General features: G+C 43.9%; 1 protein-coding gene across 18 annotated transcripts in view; it reads right to left on the reverse strand.

Moving 5' to 3' along the window:
* MTMR3 (myotubularin related protein 3) overlaps window positions 1-20,549 on the reverse strand; it is a 64,398-nt gene that overhangs the window by 26,451 nt on the left and 17,398 nt on the right. For 7 of the 18 annotated variants that reach the window (XM_044448989.1, XM_044448984.1, XM_044448978.1 and 4 more), the window contains exons 2-11: window positions 17,151-17,223; window positions 14,302-14,379; window positions 13,107-13,209; window positions 12,403-12,492; window positions 11,474-11,590; window positions 9,936-9,968; window positions 7,152-7,234; window positions 4,571-4,737; window positions 2,300-2,396; window positions 152-265 (exon numbers count right to left, since the gene is read on the reverse strand). In XM_044448989.1, coding sequence (XP_044304924.1) covers window positions 152-265; window positions 2,300-2,396; window positions 4,571-4,737; window positions 7,152-7,234; window positions 9,936-9,968; window positions 11,474-11,590; window positions 12,403-12,492; window positions 13,107-13,142 — 737 coding nt within the window. In that variant the 5' untranslated portion in view covers window positions 13,143-13,209; window positions 14,302-14,379; window positions 17,151-17,223. Of the gene's footprint in view, window positions 1-151; window positions 266-2,299; window positions 2,397-4,570; window positions 4,738-7,151; window positions 7,235-9,935; window positions 9,969-11,473; window positions 11,591-12,402; window positions 12,493-13,106; window positions 13,210-14,301; window positions 14,380-15,783; window positions 15,803-16,335; window positions 16,419-17,150; window positions 17,224-20,549 lie in introns of those variants that run through there. The other 11 variants (XM_044448992.1, XM_044448990.1, XM_044448985.1 and 8 more) reach the window with 8 other exon arrangements.

Below are 20,549 nucleotides of genomic sequence, written 5' to 3' on the forward strand. Positions count from 1 at the left end.
AAGTGAGCCAGATTTCCCAGTGCCGGCACAATCCTACTCTGGGCCCAAGAACCGGATGTGGCCCAATGACTTAAAAAAGAAATAAAATTAAAACAAAACAAACGTTAGCAGCCATCCTCGTGACAGGAGGTTGCTGTAGTAGAGGGCTTACCTATAAACCACGGCAGGGATGCGTTTCCAAGATCGGAAGCCTGCCACACTCTCCAGTTCTTTGTCTGTGATCCAGGCAGGAACGAGGAGCTCTTGGGGATAGCTGCTACAGAGCCTATTTGGAAGAACAAGCATGTTAACAGATGAAGATCCTGGAGAAACAAAGCAGGCCTTTGTAGCCACCTCAGATTCGCCTCCACAACTTCTCCTGCACATGGTAAGCACGCCATGAGCAGAGCCAGGGGTCAGACTAGATGGCCCAGGAGACCCCTTCCGACTCACTCCATTTCTGTGTTTCTAATTCATTCATTTATAGATGCAACATACATTTCCTAGATAGAGGGAACCAATCTGCACAACTGCAGCGCATGTGCTGCTCACATGCCAGCCAGGTTATCCTAATTACTGGTGCAGCTTGCTGTGTTGTCTGAACCCAGATAGCACAGTTTGTTGCGGGGAGGGGTACAATCCCCAAATAACTGAGTAACAACCCATGGTTTGTTTCAGGGTTGCTCCCCCTCAAACAAACCTTGCTTCCAGATTAGGGGTGACATGGTAAGTGGCACCAACAAGGGTATTAGAGAAATCTACACCACAGAATCAACAAATCAGCATGGTTTATTAAATATGCCACAATTGTGCAAGTCAGATCAGTCTGTTTAGGCACTTGCAACAAGAGAAAATGAAAGGTGCGAAGGCAATAAAATTAAGCCCTTCTCTTTTGCTAGATATAGCAAGACATGCTGGTGCATTTCCAGCATGCTGTCATTCCTTGAATTTAAGCTCCAAGTTTATATCATCTGTAGACTACAACATAGTGATCAGATATCCAGGGATGTGCTATTTCACACGAGGAGCAGACTGAGCTTGGTAAATTCTACAGCGACTCATATAACTTACGCTTTTTCATAAAAACACCAAATGCATACCATTCTAATAGAAATACGTAACCTGAAGGATCCTAACAACTATTTGTCATGCAAATTACTGTGTCTTCTGCCATTTTCAGTGTCCCCCCCTCAATACCTGAAAATGATCACTGTGTATTACTCCACAAATAGTGTAAGTTTGATATGTTTACATAAAGGGCACAGTTCTTACATGAATCGCTGTCCAGTGCCCGAACATTATTTCAACAGGCTGTGGGCACAGTTATTTATTTGAGGTATTTTAATCTGGCTCTGCAGCCAAATCACATCTTCCAGAGCAGCTCACAATCAAACCGCAGAAAAGAAAAAAGGGAGGGGAGGGGCTGCCCTTGCCTGCAAGCTTATAATGTAAAATGATGCAACACACAAGGAAAAGGGATGGAGAGGGAAGAGGAAAAAATGCAACTGTCAGTGCAGCTGGGGGGACGGCCTTGCCTCCTTTCTCATCTCCTGTGTGCGTGCGGGGCGAGGGGGGGGAGGTCAGTCCAACTGGATCAGGCCTGATGTCCCCCCAGCTGCCTGCTCCTATTCCCCATGCGCCTTCTTTCTCACAGAAGAGTTGATGTTGCTTAGCCTGCGGGGGGAGGGGGGAGATCATCCAAGTGGAGCAGGAAGTTGCCCTCATGCCTCCTACAGGCACACATGCCTTCCTATCTGAAAATGATCACTATAGTTTAGTCTACAATGGCATCAAATACGAGAAAAATGTGTGAACACTATGAGCTCTGCCACTACTTTCGCATCCCTGCCTTGCCCTTTTCTATCCCACACTCCTTTGTCTTCACAAGCACAAAGCAGCCTCGTAATTTAGCATTCACCAGCGGCCCCCAAAATTCCAGGCATGGCCCTGGACCTTGGGCACCCCAAGCTTGCGGCTGTGCGTTATTCCCAGCTCAGTACAGAGTAGACAGCAAGACTGGAGAGGACTATGTCGTCGGTCCGGAAGTCTTCGCAGCCCTCTGCGGCTAGGCGACAGTGAGCCGTGTGAGCAGCCATCTCTGCAGTGCCCGGCTTATGAATGGCACAGTGGCAGTCGCGTGCAGAGTTCTACCTCTCCAGCTTCTGCACCCTTGAAGGTTAAGAAGGCCCACCCTCTCAGCTACAAGTAGTGCCAGGATCCGCACCAGGATCCCGTTACAGCAAGGCTCAGAAGGGCCTGCCTCAATCGGGGCTCAGCACTTACCCGACAGCAGCTCTCTGCAAGCATCCATGGAACTTACTTGTACTTCTCATTGATATTGGAGATCCTCCAGGCGTTGTTCATATCAAAACCCATCCGCTCCACCTCATTTTTAAACCTTGAAGTGACGTGTTCTCCTAGGTATCAGAATGAGACATGCAGGGACCCCTAGTTAACATGTCTGTTTTGTACAGTCCATAGTGTGCAGCCACCCTCAGGAAGGAAGGACGGACGGACGGACGGAAGGAGGCAAGCGCAAACCTCTTTTACTCATCCGCACCATGAAAAAACCATGAAGACCCTGGTAGCATTATTAGCCCTGACAGCCATCCGATAATGAGCTGCTTTCAGCAAAAGACACAACTTGTAAACAAATAGCCAAAAGGCCAAGGATACACCGTTGGATGCCCAACGCTTCATAATTTTTGCCTGCTTAAGGCCCCAAAGGTTCAATGACTGGGAAAGTATAAAATGTTGAAATAACTTCAGAGAGCAGGGCTAGTAATTTTACCTGGGTTCCAGACAATCAAAGGACGACTGCTTCATTTAAATGATTCCAGACTGTAATGACCACCCCTCCTGGTCCATATCCTGTTTGCTTTGCACACCCCCATGATTCCCAAGGTGGGTAACACACATCCCTTGGCCCTCTGACTGATGGCCGGACCTGAGCATGTCCCCTCTGCTCTCCAGTCCTGGGCAACTGGTAGCTGGAGTCAAGAGCTGCTTGCATCTCCAGCTGCTCCTTCTCTGACCAATGCCTGGGGCTGGGCCTTGTACATGGGAGAAACTTTCACTGTGGGTCACACTTCTGATTTTCAGCATTTGCTATGCAGTGGCAAAACTCTTATCGATCCAAGTCTCAAGCTGTGTAAAATATAGGTATGTAGTCTGGTCTGCTATTTTTTCCTGCAGTCATCATCTGAAATATGAAGCAGTTGCTTGTACAGTTTCCTGAAAGTGACCTGAAGATACTGGCTTTTCTTCCTTGCAGCAGGACTCAAATTTTCTTCTGCTCTTCAGGTAGACCTTGAGCATTCATTGCAGCCTTTACAGTTTGGACTACATAATTCTGGAGATCCTTTTGTATTATTTGAACAGAAGCTTGGCCATTGCAAATAGCGCGCGTTCTATGAATTCCTATGTGTCTAGTGCCTGACTACCCTGATCCACAGCCCTCCTTCAGAAGAGAGGCCCAGGGGACCTCATGGGGATTTACTTGAGTAATTCCCAGGCACAGTCCACTGAGACAGATATTAAAAGATCCCAGGTCCTTGCCAAGTCTTATTGTCTAGCACAACGAGGCCTCATCTTTCCTCAGGGGAAAGTCTGGCCTTAGATTTAGCTAGGAAAATCTTCCCAAATGCAGGTGCTGCACAGGTGTGTGAAGGAGAACAAAGCTTTTTTGCAAGCCCCTTTGACCGATCCCCCGGCGCTTCCACTAGCCACGCTCATCCCCAGCTCTGGATGTCTGAGGCGAATTCCCTCTTTTATGGCCAGTTGCCAGCAAGTGCCGGCTAACACTTGCGTCGGCTTGCACACACTCTGGGCCTGCTGAGCTCTTCCTCATTTCCAGGCTGGCCTCCACCAGTTGCAGCACTTCTTGCAGATCCAGCAGCAGAACTGGGGTGGCAGGAGAAGCTGGGCGACACTCACAGGCTGCAGATCATGATTAAGATGCCATCAAGTTTCCATCTGTGACTAATCCAAACTTCTCAATAGGAAAGCACACTGGAAAGTATCATGACAGCTGTCCTCATCCATGTTCCATTTTTATAAACTCTCTGTTGGGAAATTGAGCTTGCAGTCAAGATACTGCTCTGCTGAAAGAGCTGTCGCCATCAATTGCCACTTGCAACGGGTAAAACGACATTCGTATTATAAGTCTGCTTTGATATGAAGCTGACATTAGATATGCACATTAGACATGAAGATATGTGTCGTGCGTGGCCATGAATAGCAGAGCCAAGGCACAAGTGGGGGGGCTTTGTCCTCCACAAAGCCCTCCCTCCCTTTCAATGATTGTTCAAGGGGATAGATATACAAGTTGAGGGAAAAGTGTTGACCCATTAAGAATGAGGACAGAACACGCTTCCTTCATTCTGGCTGGTTGGCTGTGAGATACTGTGACATCATCAAGCTGTTTGTGCAACTGCCTCTAGAAGAAGTTCATTTCTCCAGACTGGCTGCAAAGCTGTGCCTGGCGGGGAAGAGTGGACAGCACATACCCAGGAGTCTATCTGGGTAGTGGTGCTTGCTTTCCTTGGTTCTAAGGTTTCCATAGGCAAAAATCCACCACTCTGGACTATACCTGGCCGGCACAGATCTCCATGCTGCTCTTTTTCACTAGCATACACCTCCATACACCAGGCATGGTAAGCAAATGAAAAGAGGTCCTCTATCTTTGCAGGAGGGCGGATGGCATTGTTCAGTCGCTTAAGCCATTCCTGACACTGCTCAAAGGTAGAGAACTGACACCTGTTTAAAAACAAAAACAAACAAGGAAGTTCCACATCAGATAAAATTCCATTAGACTCCTTTCAGACAGATCCAGGTCACAAAGTCAATGAAAGATCAGCTTCAAAGAAGACCAGAGAAGAGAAAACAATGCTAATATGCTTCAAAGGTTGTATGATGCTCGGGGGGGCGGGGTTGGACAAATGACCTGACACAAACTGTAGTAAGGCTACCTTGAGGAGAGCCATTTCTAATCCCTTGAGGTTTTTTGCATAAACCTTCATATGACTTGTGCCACAGTTACCAGACGTATTCTAGAGGTGTGCCACAGATGGGGGGATTTCCTCTTCTCTGTCCTAACTTACATGGCCTGCACACACATCTAGACATGTAGCAGAGCGTTTTCCAATGAGGTTGATTTGCTCTTGCCATCATGATTTCATCTGCGTACCCAAGGCGTTATCGCATTAGATGTAGTGCTGCAAAATCCAGCGTATTCACGTGGGTTTTCCACAGAGGAATAGGATTTAACAACTCAGTGGGCAAATGGGACCATGATGGCAAAAAGAGAAATGGGGCTGAGAAGAACAGCACTGAAAAGAATGTGGGAGGACAACATTTAAATTCGCATTTAAATGGTGGAAGTGGAAGGCAATCTCCCCCACATGTGAGAACAGCCACAAAAACTAAGGGAGCCCTTCCCCAGTATCTTCTGGGAGGGCAACAGAAGGATCCCATCAAAAGTATCTTCTTTGTGAGGAGGAGCTATCCAACTTTCCCAGACCGGCCCTGCCTGGCAACAGGATCTTTGTGGGACTTAGCAGTAGCTTTTCAACGTTTTTGACAGAATCCCTGCCCAGTTTTTCTTCCCACTTCCAGCTGAAAAGCCAGAGGCAGAAACATCACCCCAACCTCATCTTCAGCTGCCCTTCTTAGCCTCTTACCTTCCCTCACATGCAATCTGAATTGGCCCCTACTGTTTTTTATGTCTACCTGTTCTCTTAAAAAAAAAAACAGATTTTTAAAACTGTGCTCTTTTTGGGTGGCAACCACTTCTGCTAGAAGAAATTTGGCACTGGGGGTGCTGTCCTTGGATCCCAAACTTGATGAAAATACAATCAGGATGAGGTGATGCTAGGAACTGATCTCACCTTTCTGCTCAAGATCAATTTGCTTTTTTGCTGGCAACAGGAGTTCTCCTTTCTTTTTGTCCCAAGCTTGTTCATTCCCAGGAACAAATTAGGCATGCTTAAGTCACTTTTGTCTGGATAGGATGGTGTCCCTCCAGGAAACCAGAGCCTTGTTTGCAGGTTACAGGAGTTGTTCTTCCAGTAGGATAGTTTCTATTTCTACCATTTCCAGGTGGATAAGGGAGTGGATTGTCCTGGCTAATCAGCTGCTGGGAAGTTGCCCTCTCCCTGGGATTATGGCACATTCCCTCCTGCTGGTGGCCAGTGTAGTGGTAATGTCTCTATGGACAAAATATGCCAAGTAGCCACTTAAATTTCTTTGCATATCTTTGCCAGGCACTTAATCTGTCTTCTTAATGGATGCTGTTTTTGGAAGGTGGGTTTTGCAGCAGGTACATGTTGAGTGAAGAGAACACCTCAGTCCTTCCCTGGGGATTGTATGACTCCAGTATATCCCAAAGATCTGGCAACAACCTCCAGAAGATACAGGAGACAGGGAAGTTTCTTACCATGAATTCCTGCTTTCTTTATTTATCTTCTGGAGAGCTTTCAACCACTCCTGGTAGCTGATGTAGCCATTTTATTCCTCATAAGCTTCTGCCCCTGCTGTGCATGTGAGGGATGATAGGTTGCTCTTCCTCTACCCTGGTTTAACCCTCTCTCTTGTCTGTTACTGTTTTGTTGCCTTGGTTTGACTTGAACTGGTGCCTTCTATGTTTGGGGCACTTAATTCTAATTTTCATGGTGATGAAGCCTAAGTTTGACAGTGAAGTTGGTGATGCTCCTGACTTTTCCAGTCCATCATGAGGAGGATGGGTAGCTCTTCCCTCTGGAAAGGACTTCTTTTATTGGACCCTACCTGTCATCTAGTGGGACAGACTAACCGACATGTCTTGGGAAGTCCTCCAGAAGTTACAAACAACAGGAATTAATTGTGAGGAACTTCCCTTTTAATCTCAGCTCACATGCAAGGACTCCCATGTACTGGTGCCAGACAGCATATAATTCATCAACCACCAGCATTTGGATGCTTTCAGCTGAGAAATTAAAACAGCTGGGCTTGATTGCCAACATTCTCTTTGTACAATTTAGACAAGTGTGGGGAGTTGCCCTTAGGTGTAATCCATAATTATAAAAAAAAAGGACATTGATATTCAACTTCAGGGGAGGTCATGTTTGCTTGCATAATGTACTATATCCAGCTGACAAGATAAACCGTACATACATACATACATACATACATACCTGGTAATTTTGCAGTCTTTACAAGTCAAGTGAAGCTGAAATATATCTCGGCATTCAACACTTTCTATAAGCTGTAATGGAACCTATGATTAAAAGATTAGATGACCTTACTGAAGGAAACCGACATAGAGTTTTTCAATATTTATCGCAAGGATTTATTCGATAGTTCAAGACCTCAGATATATTATTCATAGTGACTGTTTTTCCTTCTTATTTGCTTGCCATATGAAGAGGCACTCTGTGTTAAACAAGGGCAGACTCCTCCAGTTTTGCTCTAAGACCCTTCCCCTTTCTTTCCCCTTTGGTGAAAGAAAGTAATTTTAGAGGTTAGCTACCATCCAAAGCACAAACATTTAAATGCAGCCAGGTTTGTCTCTTGAGGCTAAAACAACGGTTCTGCACCTTAGGGACTAACAACTTTAGTATAACATAACCTTTTGCGGACCAGGGTTCCACCTTATCGGACGTGCAAAGTTTAACAAACTTGTAGGAAAAAGACATGTATCTGCACCGGTCAAAATACATTTTATGTTTATGACATTTGCACTGGAGCTTATAGGAACAGGGAACTACACCAGACATGCACACACGCCTCCAGCTCTGTGATCTGAGCATGCAAGGCTTCCCATCTGGTGCTCTCCTCCTGTTTCCTCTGTGTAACGAACAAGCACATCCCTGTCCTACTTGGTTCCATGCTGGCCATTCATTCACTCCTATGAGAAAGAAAGTCTCTCTTCACACTGCTAAGAGGAGATAACCTGCCCTTCACAACCCGGAAACCGGCATCGGTATCCCCAAATGTAGCACTGCTTTCTGCAAGAGCAACCTTCAATTTACAACCTATAAACAAGCCACCACACCCAAGGATAACCTGCAGGAGGCAGAATCCAACCTTGCCCAGCATCTGCTGCCGTGTTAACACCACGTGGAAGGTGCAGTGTATTTCGTACTACACCCACCAGGCAATCAGCATAATATATGGACCCAGTTATAACAGTGATGGGTGGCTTGCGGGTTGTTCCCAAGAGGAAGAAGTGCCAAGCAATGAAGGACTGGTGGAGCAGAATGTCCAGTAGGAAGAGCCAGCAAAACCAAGCCGTGGTGGCACACCAGCTGTGCAAGCAAAGAGCTGGGCCGTATCAGGAGGAAGGCTGGCAGCAATTCTGCAACAGGCTGAAAAGAGCTGCAGAATTACCAAGAGATTTCAGAATTTTCTCTGGAAAGCCAAGTAACCAAATTTACCGAGCTCCCTTTCAGGTCTGAGGCTTTCCTCATGCCCTTGTTCTCCTGCTATAGGCCTTTTCCTTACCCAGCTTCCTGCATGTAAGAAGTGACTGCAGCAGCATGCCTTGCTGACAAACTACCAGCTACCTTCTGCAAAATAAGTCTTCCTCCATGGGCCTTTTTGAAATGTCCAAGGGCAGCAAAAAAGTACAGGTGACCTGATAAATATTTATGCATGGATTTTAAGGATTTGCCCCCTGCCCCCAAAAAAATCCCCTACCAAAAGTTCTTAAGAAAATGTGACTGCCTCAGAGATGTGAATGGTATTAACACTTTCCAGATTTTAATCTGTGCAGGTTACATTTCCTTATCCTGACTCTCATTTGAAAACCTCTACTTCTTCACTTCTTATTAGCTCAAACAGATGTTTCCTACTACCCCCTCATTTTTCACCAGTTCCTTGCCTCCATCTGTTCCACTTTCCTTCTGAAAAAGCCTTCTTTATTAAATATAGCCTTCCATGTTATCCTCTATGGAGAGTGGCCTACTTACTTCCTATACAAGACAAATGATCATGCCCATTTATGTCGGTCTTTTTGTCAAGTATTCTGCCTCACTATGCCTTGTAAATTTCACTTCTCAGTCCTCATTCCAATGTAGCCTTTTCCTCCATTAAAATAGCTTTCCCTGACCAATATTCATGCTCAAGAACACAAATCAAGACACACCATGCAATTAGTTCAGCCCCCAAACAGCTCTCTGTTGAATCTGACAGCAGGGCACTAATAAGGTAAAGATAATCCTGTCTTTTTGCTTGCATTTAGTGAGCATGCAAAGCTATTCAGACCCACCAGCATCATTTTACAGAGGGCAATCTCCAAGCATTCCAGTTCCTTTTAATGAAATAAACAGTCTTCCCTAGATATTAGAATCTTGCCACATTTCCAAATTTGCTATAGACTGAAGGTGATAAGAGCTAACATTGGCATAAATAAATGATTGTCTTTTAGTATAGGTGTGAAAATCCAAAAATTGAATCAAAGAGGAGAAGACTCATTGTGTTATACTTCTTACATCTGATCCTTTAAATGCTGATGTTCCATATCCAAGACTAATTTACAAGAAGTCCCAATTCAAACCTGTAGCTTTTGAAGCCACCTGGAAACATTCTTCTATTTTTCCAAATGCACCAATTTGAACACTTTCCTTAACAAGGGCCAACCAGCAGATCAGTCTGGGAATTTAGGTTAGATGTGCCCAGAAAATATTTCTGTTGAGTGAACAAACAATCCCTTGGATGGATGTGTTAACACTTCTCAAAAGTTACTATTCCATCTGCTTATTGCTTGGTCTGCTGAGTCTTTTGTTTTAGTTTTCCAACAGGGAACATCAAGTTCCTCTTGTTATATGATCCATGAATTTTATCAATGCAGTCAAAAGGCCTCATGCATTACAGCTCCTACAATTTTGCAAGGTGAGCAACGGACAGCCCAAGTTTATTTTGGTCCAAGCCAAGGTGCAGCAAGTAAAAATGTTAAATAGCAACACCATTCTACTTACTGAGATCTCATAAGCAGCATATTTATGGACACTCTATTGAATTGTGAACAAAGAACAAAATTAGGATAAAACCAGAAGGAAGAGTCTACATAATCTCAACTGGGATTCACCCTATTCTGCCTAGCTGACTTGCATACAAACTTGAATGATGGGATGTGTGTAACATGAAGGGGGAACCTGACTTTTAGTTTCAAAAGCACACAAACAAAATGTCAACATTTCACATCATCTGGGGTTACAGGGATTAAATCAGCAAACATTTCACTACCTTCACTAGATCCATGGAGAAACATGTGCAAGGATAAAAATTAACAGCCCTTTAGAGCACTGTGTATTTCAGTAGCATTTCTACTTCAGTGAAAACGAAGGCACATATTCTGGAGCATCTTAATATTTCAGGGTTTACTTGTGCTGATTGATTAGGATTAACATGCAATCTAGATGTGGTTATGGGAGTACAAGAGGTGCTTTAATTCTGTTTCATCTCACTAACATAGCTTCCACATGACTCACAGCTGGGGATGAGCTGCGAAGCAGAACAAACATTATATGAGATAGCAGGTGAGGTCTGCAGCTGTGAACAAGAGAACTGTTTCAACTTGCCAACTGAGTGAATGACACAAAAGCTACCTGAGTGTGCATCTGTGTGTGCGTATCAAAAACTAAAGTTATACAGAAGCACTTCTAGTTCTCATCAAGCATATTAATTTATTAAACTGCAACACCACTTTAAAATTCAGATTACTCAACTATATTAGCACACACAGTAAGGAGTTGCCAGGGAATTTTTCTCATGGAATCTCTTTTGAGCCATAGAACAATGGTGGCAGCACTCATGAAATGAGGATCACTGCATGCCATATGTGGGAAAGGGAACAGCTGCCTCTACAGCAGCAGAAAATCACAGGAAACCTTGCCTCCCACCTAAAGTCACAAGGGCTCTTCATTATTTCCTAGGCAATTAAGTGCCCTACCAGTTCTGGGCTGGGTGCTCTTCACTAAGGACAGAATTTATATGGACTTGTCTACTGTTCATTTCAGCCTTGGGGACTGAACATGCCTATTCTATTACCTGTTGCCATTGGGTCCCCAAGGCTGAAATGACATTGATAGGGAACTCCCACTATAAAACATCCTTGGCAACAACAGCCGTATGACTCAAACCTGCAACTCAGTTGTCCCAAACAAAAGCAAGTGTAACAGCATATGATTACCAAATGGAGAAGCAAGCAGCAGAGACCAAAGACCTGCCACTGTCCATCTAGTGTACAACCATACACTTTGTCAAAAACTGGTACATCAAGGGTGTTAAAGCAACCAAGATGAGCTATTGAGGAAAGCTGGGATCTGAAAAAGGAACCATATTAGCTAAATCCTGAGAATAGCTGCAGGGAGAGGAACAAAGTGCTCAACTCCAGGTCCTTGTTTGCTCTAATGTAGAAACCATGCTATGCGCCCCATGATTTAAAGAGAGGCATTTTCCCATCTACAACATCAGCAACATCTTCCTAACAGAGAAGGCAGAAATGAAGACTTACGTTCACAGTGGACTCCTTAAATTTGATGTGAAACCTGTAGTTGGAAAGTGCTACGATGGCATCCTCCGCGCGGCCTACATACTCTGTGCTCTCTCCATGAAGTTCAGGGAATGGGACCTGCAGTGTGGGTGAAGCACTCGGTTTTATTCAAAAGCAGATGGCAACATCTCACAGCCAAGAACTCACACCTCAAATGCCAATATCGGGCCTGCAATAGCAAACCCACAGGAAGCTCTGTGCTAAGTAGCTGCCAGAGCAGGTCTTCGCTGCAGCTGTGCCAGAAGCTGCCACCACACTGTTCACCTGGATGAAACAACATGGGCACAGCAGGAGGCTGCAATCAAAGTCTTCGTTCATGGTCCAGACTGTGTAAGGGCTGTGAACTGCCATCCACCTCAAGCAAGGGCTCACACAGGAACGGAAGCTTGCCCAAACTATCAGAACTCCAGCAGCAGGAGGAGGAAGATCTCAAGTTGGAACTTTCAGCTCTGTCTGGTATGAAACTTGGCAGAAATTTGACTGGGGGACAACCTTTGGGGCTATTTGTACAGGAATTTCCCACTAAATTATAAATAATTCCAAAGGGCTGACAAAAGCAAGGAAATCCTGGATTTTCATGTCCATTGCCCTAGTGATGAATTCGTTCTAATAAGGCGGAAAGGAGGAAGAGATAAAGGTTCTTAGAAGTAAGTGATTCACCCAAGTCAACATTAACAGCTAATGCGTTTGCAGGACAACCTCCAATTCAGCCTCTAGCTTTTACATATTTTTTCTTAACAAGCTCACAAAGACAGCCACAAGGTTTGAATTACAATTCCACAAGTTGAGCTCAATCAAGCACATTTAATTTTTGCTGCCTGAAAGAAGCAGCATAATCAGGGCTGCCCGCATGTCGTTGCCCTGAGAGGAAAGAACAGTCAGGTGACTACCTGAAGATCCTCATCCTCACGGATCAGCTGCTTTCTGGGGAAGATCTGATTAGCTTGGATGCATTCGAGGCTGTGCTGAGTCTCTTCATCCTAAGAAACAGACCATCCCATTGATTTCAGCAGAGTTACAACCTTTCTGATGGCTCAGAAGTTTTATAGATCCATTTCAAGGAATACCTGGTTATTCAAAACAACCATAGCTGCACATTGTAAACCTGATGCCCCCTACTGTATCTACTCTATGAACATTAGTTTGGGCTGGCAGGAGAATGCAAGAAGACTCCCCTGCACGTTGTCTGCTTTGTTTCCACACAGATGGGGGAGATCTGGCCATTAAATAAGTCATTTGATCAATGGCTAAATGTCAAATATTCCCAGAATCAGAGCACAATCAGACAGGTTCCATTTCCAATAGAGAGGGGGCTCCAGGTTCAGAGCCCTCCACCTTCCCTGTGCCTTGCTGGCAAGAATCAGACAAGATGAGGATGAGGCAATTTTGCCTCCATACTTCTGTTTAAGCTTCCATAAGTAGCTAAATGACTTCTGTGGAGGGAGGGGAATAGAACTTTGCGGTGCATCCTCCTCACTTCCCTCCTGCCCCCCAGCGACCCCTCTTCTCCCTGTCTGGCAAGGTTACAGCTGGATCCTTGCAAGAGAACCGCTCCAGGGTGGCTAGAAGTGTGGGGGGGAGGCCATGAACCAACCTCCTCCTCTCTGCTTGTAGCTCTGTCTTTAAGCATGGCGGAGATGATCGGCAGCTTCCTATAACATCCATAAAACAGCCTAGGGGTCGCAGAATTGTTCTTTCTGAAAAATCGTGATGGGGGTTAGTGTAGTAAAAGCCCATGAAAGGAGGGAGGCATGTTCCATGAGGGGAAGCAGGACCAGGGGGATTTGAGCACAGAAAAGAGAAGTGCAACGCACAAGCCACCAGCCCCTCTCTTCATGGCATCAGGTGACACCAGAGATGCTTTTTTCAGGAGCCATCAAGGTGGAAGGATAACAAAAGCCATTTTGCGGAAGAACTGCATTCAAAAGATGATCCCCTCCAGGATGAATTTGAAAGCGGTGTTGAATGGAATTTAAACCCCATTATTATTACATTGTTGTTGTTCAGTCGCACAGTCATGCCCAACTGTTTGCAACCAAATGGACCACAGCATGCCAGGCCCTCCTGTCCTTCACTGTTTCCCAGAGTTCACCCAATTCATCTGTGACACTATCTAACCATCTCTTCCTCTGCCACCCCCTTCTCCATTTGCCTTCAATCTTTTCCAACGTGAGGGTCTTTTCTGGCCGCGGCGAAGGGGCTTGCATAGCACAATGACGCTATGAGCTATGTCTTGCAGAGGCACCCAAGACTGACAAAACGTGATCCACTGCAGAAGGGAACGGCAACCCACTCCAATATCCTTGCCATGAAAACCCCATGGACAGTATTGTTAAATACAGAGTTGAATTATGGTCAGAATGTGCCAAAATGGCGTTTCAGCTGTGCCAAATGATGTCATTTTGGCATTCTGGACCCTGGGAGGGCTCAGCAGCTATGCTGTTGCAGCAAAAGCCCCTTTCTTGACTCAGGACCAAGAAGCAAAATGCCTCCTGGGGCTTCTCAGTTTGTTCCGGCTGCAGTTTCCAGGGTGGCGCGCATAACAGCTGCCAATCCCCAGCTCAGACCTTTGGCTGGAATGGGCTGCTGGGCACCACTGCACCCAGTTGGGCAGCATGCTGCTTTACCAAGCCTTGCTTGTACCAGACAAGGCTGTCTTCCAAAGGGACTAGAATCCCTCTGCTGAGATTTAAAATCTGCTGGGTGTACTGAACAGCTGCCACTCCCCAGCCAACACATGTTTCAACCTGCTTTGTCTTTCTCAGTCCTGAAAGAATTTGTGTGCTTACCATGACAGAGCCAGGTTAAGAGGCAAGGTCCGCGCCCTTGCTTTCAATCCTGTGTCGCACAGTATATTATGTAAAGATCTGAAAGAAAAAAGCAGAAGGTAGCCAGGGCAACACAGTTATTGTCAGTGAAGTGGATGGATTAACTCGGGCCATCTAAAGGCCAGATACATAGATGCAGGAAAGCAGGCTTCAGGCAGCAACATGTAAGTACAGACATTCCTCCACTTGCTTTTTAAAAGCAAGCTCAGTTCACCTTATTTTTTCTGGAACACTGGTTGCAGGATGCTTTCAGAATGCCCATGCAGTCACCTGTGTTCTGAACTCACTTTTCTGCAACAGCTGCCTATGCCACAAACCAAGCCACTTTAGACATTGGGAGGGGGGATGTGATAATAAATTTACTCATTTATTTAATTTACATTCAATCAAATTTATATCCCATGGATTTTCCTCTGAGGAACCCAAGGCTGCCAACGTGGCCCCCCTCTCCATTTTGTGCTCCTAATAACCCTGGGAGGTCGGTTAGGCTGAGAGGCAGTGACTGACTCACCCACAGTCACCCAGCGAGCTTCATGGCCGAGAGAAAATTAGAGCCTGAATCTCAAAGTCCCGGTCCCAACAGTTTAACTACTTTTGTGCATTTGCACTCATGCTATTCATGGTGGGCATGTTGTGAGCGGAGCTGGCTGGTGCGGGAGGTCAGACTAGATGGCCCGGGAGACCCCTTCTGACTCGCTCTGTTTCTATGTTACTGTTTGAAGAACAAACTTTTTTTAAAGAAATCCTGCTGGGTGCTTGTCTGAATTCTGGCCAATAAGTCCATTAATCGAATTCATCTGCCATGACACTCAGCTGTTAACCTCCAGCAAGACACAAAGCCGTGGAATCCTGTAGGCTGTCACTTGGAACTGTTAAAGCAGAGATTGGCTGCAAACGGCGCTCAGCACTTTGGCCTCCTGCTCCCACGTGCCCCTGCTGCACGGCCAGATTTGGTCACCTGCCTGCACTGCAGCGTGGGAGGAACACAGAGGTGACCACTACCTCCGCACTCTTCCCACCTTCTGTAGAAGGCCCCCATAGGCTAGTATTTTTGGAGTTTGGAACGTTATGGGCACCCTTAAGCACTGAATGAATTAATTCATGTGCTTATTTACTTTGACCATGTAGACCCTGCACTTCAAATACATTAAAGTAGTTTAAAATACCAGCTCCACTAAAAGCTTATGGTGGTCTAGGCAGCATTAGGAATGGAACTCAACTCTAACCCTGCAGGGTTAGGGTTAGGGTTAGGGTTAGGGCTAGGTGCTTCTAAACTGTTCTTAATGTCATGGCAGAGCGGTTTATTCTAAGATTTCCTTTATGAAGTCTTTGACAGTTTTCTCCTAATATTAATTTTACTGTATTTCTGAATTACTTGCCTTAAAAGAAACATTTAAGTGATGTAGAAATCATTACTACATACAGTAGTAAAATCAAGATTACCTTCCTGGGAATGCTTGCTGGAAACTGAAAAACCAGGTGCTGAAAAATCAGAAGATGCCTGTCTAATTAGGATGCCTAGTGATCATTAGGATACAAAAAAGTCTATTTGGAGCCATTGTTAACTGCCCCCCCTCCCCAAATCTTGGGCACCACCAGGAAGCTATCTCCTTATGAGCACAGCAACCAAATGAGAAGGTATGGAACCAGGACATCTCTTAAGCAGTCTGGTCTTGAGCTTCTGTACAGCTCTGTAAATAAGTACCAAAGCATTAAACCTGGCCAAGTAGCATACAGGCAGCCGGTCCAGTCACCTTAGCGAGGGGTAATATGCTGGCAATAAGATGGTCCTGCTACCAACCTGGCAGCAGCATCCTGACAAAATTCAAAGATGGTCTCATGTAAAGTCCCACAAAGAAATAGGACTTCAAAGTCCAGTGTGGTTCAGATGTGTAACTTAGGATACATCTCAGCTGCCTCTGCTATGGTTCTAACCCCATAATGTGTAGTTCATGCACTGTTGGAAGCAGTATTTTGATAGAGGGTGGAGCTAACCTGGTCCAGGTTTGTCAAATTCCATTCACATTCTGTGACGCATCATGCACATACTGATAGCAACTACAGTCTATATTGATCTTCTGGAATCAGAAATGGAAAGCAGTCAAGACTCCAAGCTAAAGCAGTCAATAATGAAAAACATTTTGTTCACATGGCTGACTCAGCTGGCAGTATAATGAATAGTTTGGTAACAAGCAACAGTTACTCCCTATTTAAAAATCACATGGAAAATTATCTTGCACAAAAATATACATTGAAAGGATCAGGGGGAAGGGGATGTATCTGTTATTCTTAAAAATCTGGATTCTGTGGAGACAAGTTTTGATGAAGGATATTCTTAGATCCAATTTACATGGACTGGTCAATTCCTGGGTTAATTCAAGAACTATGTTGAAGGGATCTAGCTAACACACTGCCTCCAACTGACTTTCAATTAACAATTCATGAACATTCAATTCCTGGATTGCTCCATGACATGCAATCCTGTAAACTCCGAGTTTTTAATGGATTGAACAACCCCACATTAACCCACTAACAAACTTGGGGTGATTGCTGGGTTAACTATAGGTTGTTTCATGTTCACAATTTGTGGTCTGTTAAGCATGAATTGCTTGATAATCCAAACTAGATCACATACTGTAGCCATAAACCAACAAAAGATTCAACACAATTGCTTAAGAGGCCAATCTTATTTTTAGGTTTGTACTTTATTTATTATAAATTTTTATAGCACCCTTCAATCGGAAGTGCATTTCACAATAAAAAACAAAACAAAAAAGTCTTTGCCTGACATTAAGCATTTATTAACTTACCTGCTATCAACAGACTCTTCTTTCCAATAAATTTGAGGTACTGTTCAGGTGTTCTGCTATTTCAGATTGAAAGCTGAAAGAACAGAAGTTCATGCTGTCATTAGGTTGTATTAATAGTTGTTTGATGTACACCACTCTAGTGAGCCCAAAGTAGCAGCCCTGAGGTATGAACATTTAAATAAAATATTGAAATTCATTCATTCAGCCAGCCAGTATTCTGAAAAGATGGGGAACTTTTTTTTTCTGAAAACAAGAGAGAGGGGCTAAACTTTGGGTGGGAATGTTGCTTTCAGTGGTCAGACTGAGTGCAACAGTCAAGATCTTTACCATGGCTCTCACCCACACATTTTCTGCTGCTGCAGTCATTTCTTTATCCCTGCATGTCTCCACAAATTCCAACTCTTATCCTTTTTTAGGGGGGTGGGGGGAGTATGCGGAACAAATGCAAACACTGATAAAACATGATAATGTGGGGGACAACGAAAGGAGGGGATTATCTGAATAGGCCATTAGGCTCAGTTACTCTGAATGCCATTAGGTTCGGTACCTCAACAGTAAAATGACAGTGGCTTATCACACATGGTTTTATGTACTAATACAGGAATTATATAACACTTTATATACAGACATAAATTAAGTGGACACATACACTATTTTGGTATCACTTTAGTAATACATACAATATACTGGTAACTAGGTAATATTGGCCAGGTTCCCCATCTAGTGCACTTTTCAAAGCACCTGCTAATGTTTATGTTGTTTATTCTTTGCCTGCAAAGCCAGGATTCCTGCATTGAAAAACAGTTTGCAAGCACTACCTGCTTAGAAATATGAGACCTACGGCTGTTCAAGCTAGTCTTCTAAAGCAGTAGTCTGTGCATACTTACCTAACCAAAAGCGTCAATGAATACTGAAAGACTTTCTTCTGAGTAAATATATATATATAGGATTGGCTTGTATGTTTGCCACAAACCCTTGAGCGATATCTCAAGCAAACAGATGCACATGATCATGACATATGCTGAAAAACTAGATGCTGCAAAGCAGTTTGCTGATTGTACTTTAAAGGGCTATGTGAAACTTTTCCCCTTCCCTGTCACTTCTGTGTTCACCAGCACTTGTTCAGAACCTACACTTGTGCTGAACACCTTGTTGAAGGGTCCAGTCTGAGAATGGCATGCAATGCCAGCAGCAAAATTCACTGAGTAGAGGCAGTGCAAAACACATACAAAATTAAGCAGCCAGTATAAACCAGTGCTGTCATTTGCAACAGCAGAATACTAAAGAAGTATATACAAATGACCAGAATGGTTTAACAGTGGTACCCAAAACAGAACCTCCCAACTTCAAATGCAGAACTTGGTGCAAAAGACTAAAACACTGAAATCTTCATTTTGGTAAACCACCATTGTGCATGGTACTTTACAAGCCTGGGCGCAATTTCCGCTATTCCTGCCACAGCCAAACCACTGAAAGTTGCCTAAGCACAACCTCAAGGTATCTTAAACACAACCTCAAGGCACAATCTCCTGAGTCCTAGACCTGGGCTCATAACCACGTCACCTCACGAAGTCACGGTTGCCACCAAATTTTAGTAGTATAATACCAATATTTTTGACACTGTGGTTGCTGACTTTTGGTGGGGGCAGTAATTCAGGCCATGGGGGCCAGAGGCAGGGTGTGCATTTCTCATCCCTGCTTTACAGAGTAACATAAGCAATTGATTGTTCTTAGTAAACAGATGCATACCATCAACATTTCTACAGCAGAGGGAAACAACAGGGATCTTACTGGTTATGATTTTTCAGAACACTTGCAAGAACTCAGAATAGTATCTCCTAAAATGTGGATAAAACGGAAAATAAATAAATAAAATCGGGAGAACAGATTTTTTTTCATTAGGTCCATTGTTACACTGGAAGAATGGTGCAGACACTTAAATTAGAAGTGCGGGAACGAAGAGGTCTTGGAATGAGGGAACAGTTATGGCTTAAGGTGAGCAATATAAAGAAGAGTTCCTTTGCTCCACTGAACATTTTCTAATACAGAATGGCTTTGGGTGAAATGGCATCACATTTTTGTTTAGCCAAAAATCTTGTTCACTGGTGGCACTAAACAGATGTGCAGAAATGGTGGTTCCTCCCACTCTGGTACTTTGAGATTTAAGACACATTACAAAGAAACCTCGACAAGCAAAGGGTGTGGGTTTTTTTTTTTTTTTTTTTTACCATATCCCTGCTCAGAGACCTTAACATTTTGTTCAGTACTTTAATTAAAATTATGCACATCTTGCCTTCAGGTGCTAACTCTTCAGACTGATTTTAAAGTTAACTCACCTTGGGCAGTTATTAATGTTTTATTAAAACAAAGCAAAGTTTTAGAGAATAATCCTGGGAGATAGTTTGGAGAAAACCAATAAAGTTACTCCCAAAATCTGAAATGCAATTATGATTGCTTTACTAAATGAGCCATAGATAAGTTGTAGAATGTTTGGTTAGAATTAGGAAGTCCCAGGTTTAATCCCAAGTGTTATCAGTTAGAAATATTTCAGGCAGCAGAGCTGGGAAAGGATCATGGCTCAGGACCTTGGAGAACAACTTACAGTCAGAGTTGATAATCGTGGACTAGACTGACCAAGTGTCTAACTTGGTTTCGCTCTGCTTCCTCTGTTAATACATTCAACTTAAACGTGCACACATTTTAAAAAATCTTCAACTTTCAAGCTCTCATCCCTTCTTTGCACAGCAGTTTTCCTTCCTTTTGATTTCTGAAATATGTTTTGCTTTCTTCTCCACACTACTAAAATATGTCATTATAGATTTGTTCCTCCTGCCTCTGCAGTCCAAAGGCTTTCACTTGAGTATTTCTAGAATGGCAGCTTTTTTTTTTTTCTTTGAGCATGAGTAAGTTCCTACTTGGCAGTCATTCAAATCTGACATCACACTCAAGAATGGGATGGCTTGTTTCCATGTGTGAGTACAACAAAATAATTATCATTGCCTATTTCATTATCTGGCATTTCATTTAGAAGTTAAGAGCAACTTAAAGGACACTTTAGAAAAATGATTGGGGGGGGGTTATACAAGCTTCCTAAAATAAACAAGGATTATAACCCAACATAACTATGGCAACTACAGCTTTTCCAGCCACTAAGGAAATGCTTGCCTAAAAGCATGAAAACAATATGGATGCTTAATACAAGGCATATTTAAAAAGCAATTTTAAAAAGAGGGTCCTAAGGCACGATCAATTTATTTTGGCAACTGCACCAGAAGTTATGCGTCAGTGACACTTAAATACACCCCATTTTGCATGCAATACCAAACCAGTTTAGGACTATGTTAATAAGAAGCAGCAAGCCTAAGAATCGCAGGCTCCAGTCTCCTCCTCCTCCACAGT

Source organism: Varanus komodoensis, unplaced genomic scaffold, assembly GCF_004798865.1.
Source record: "Varanus komodoensis strain SLA01 unplaced genomic scaffold, ASM479886v1 scaffold56, whole genome shotgun sequence".
Taxonomy (NCBI): Eukaryota; Metazoa; Chordata; class Lepidosauria; order Squamata; family Varanidae; genus Varanus; species Varanus komodoensis.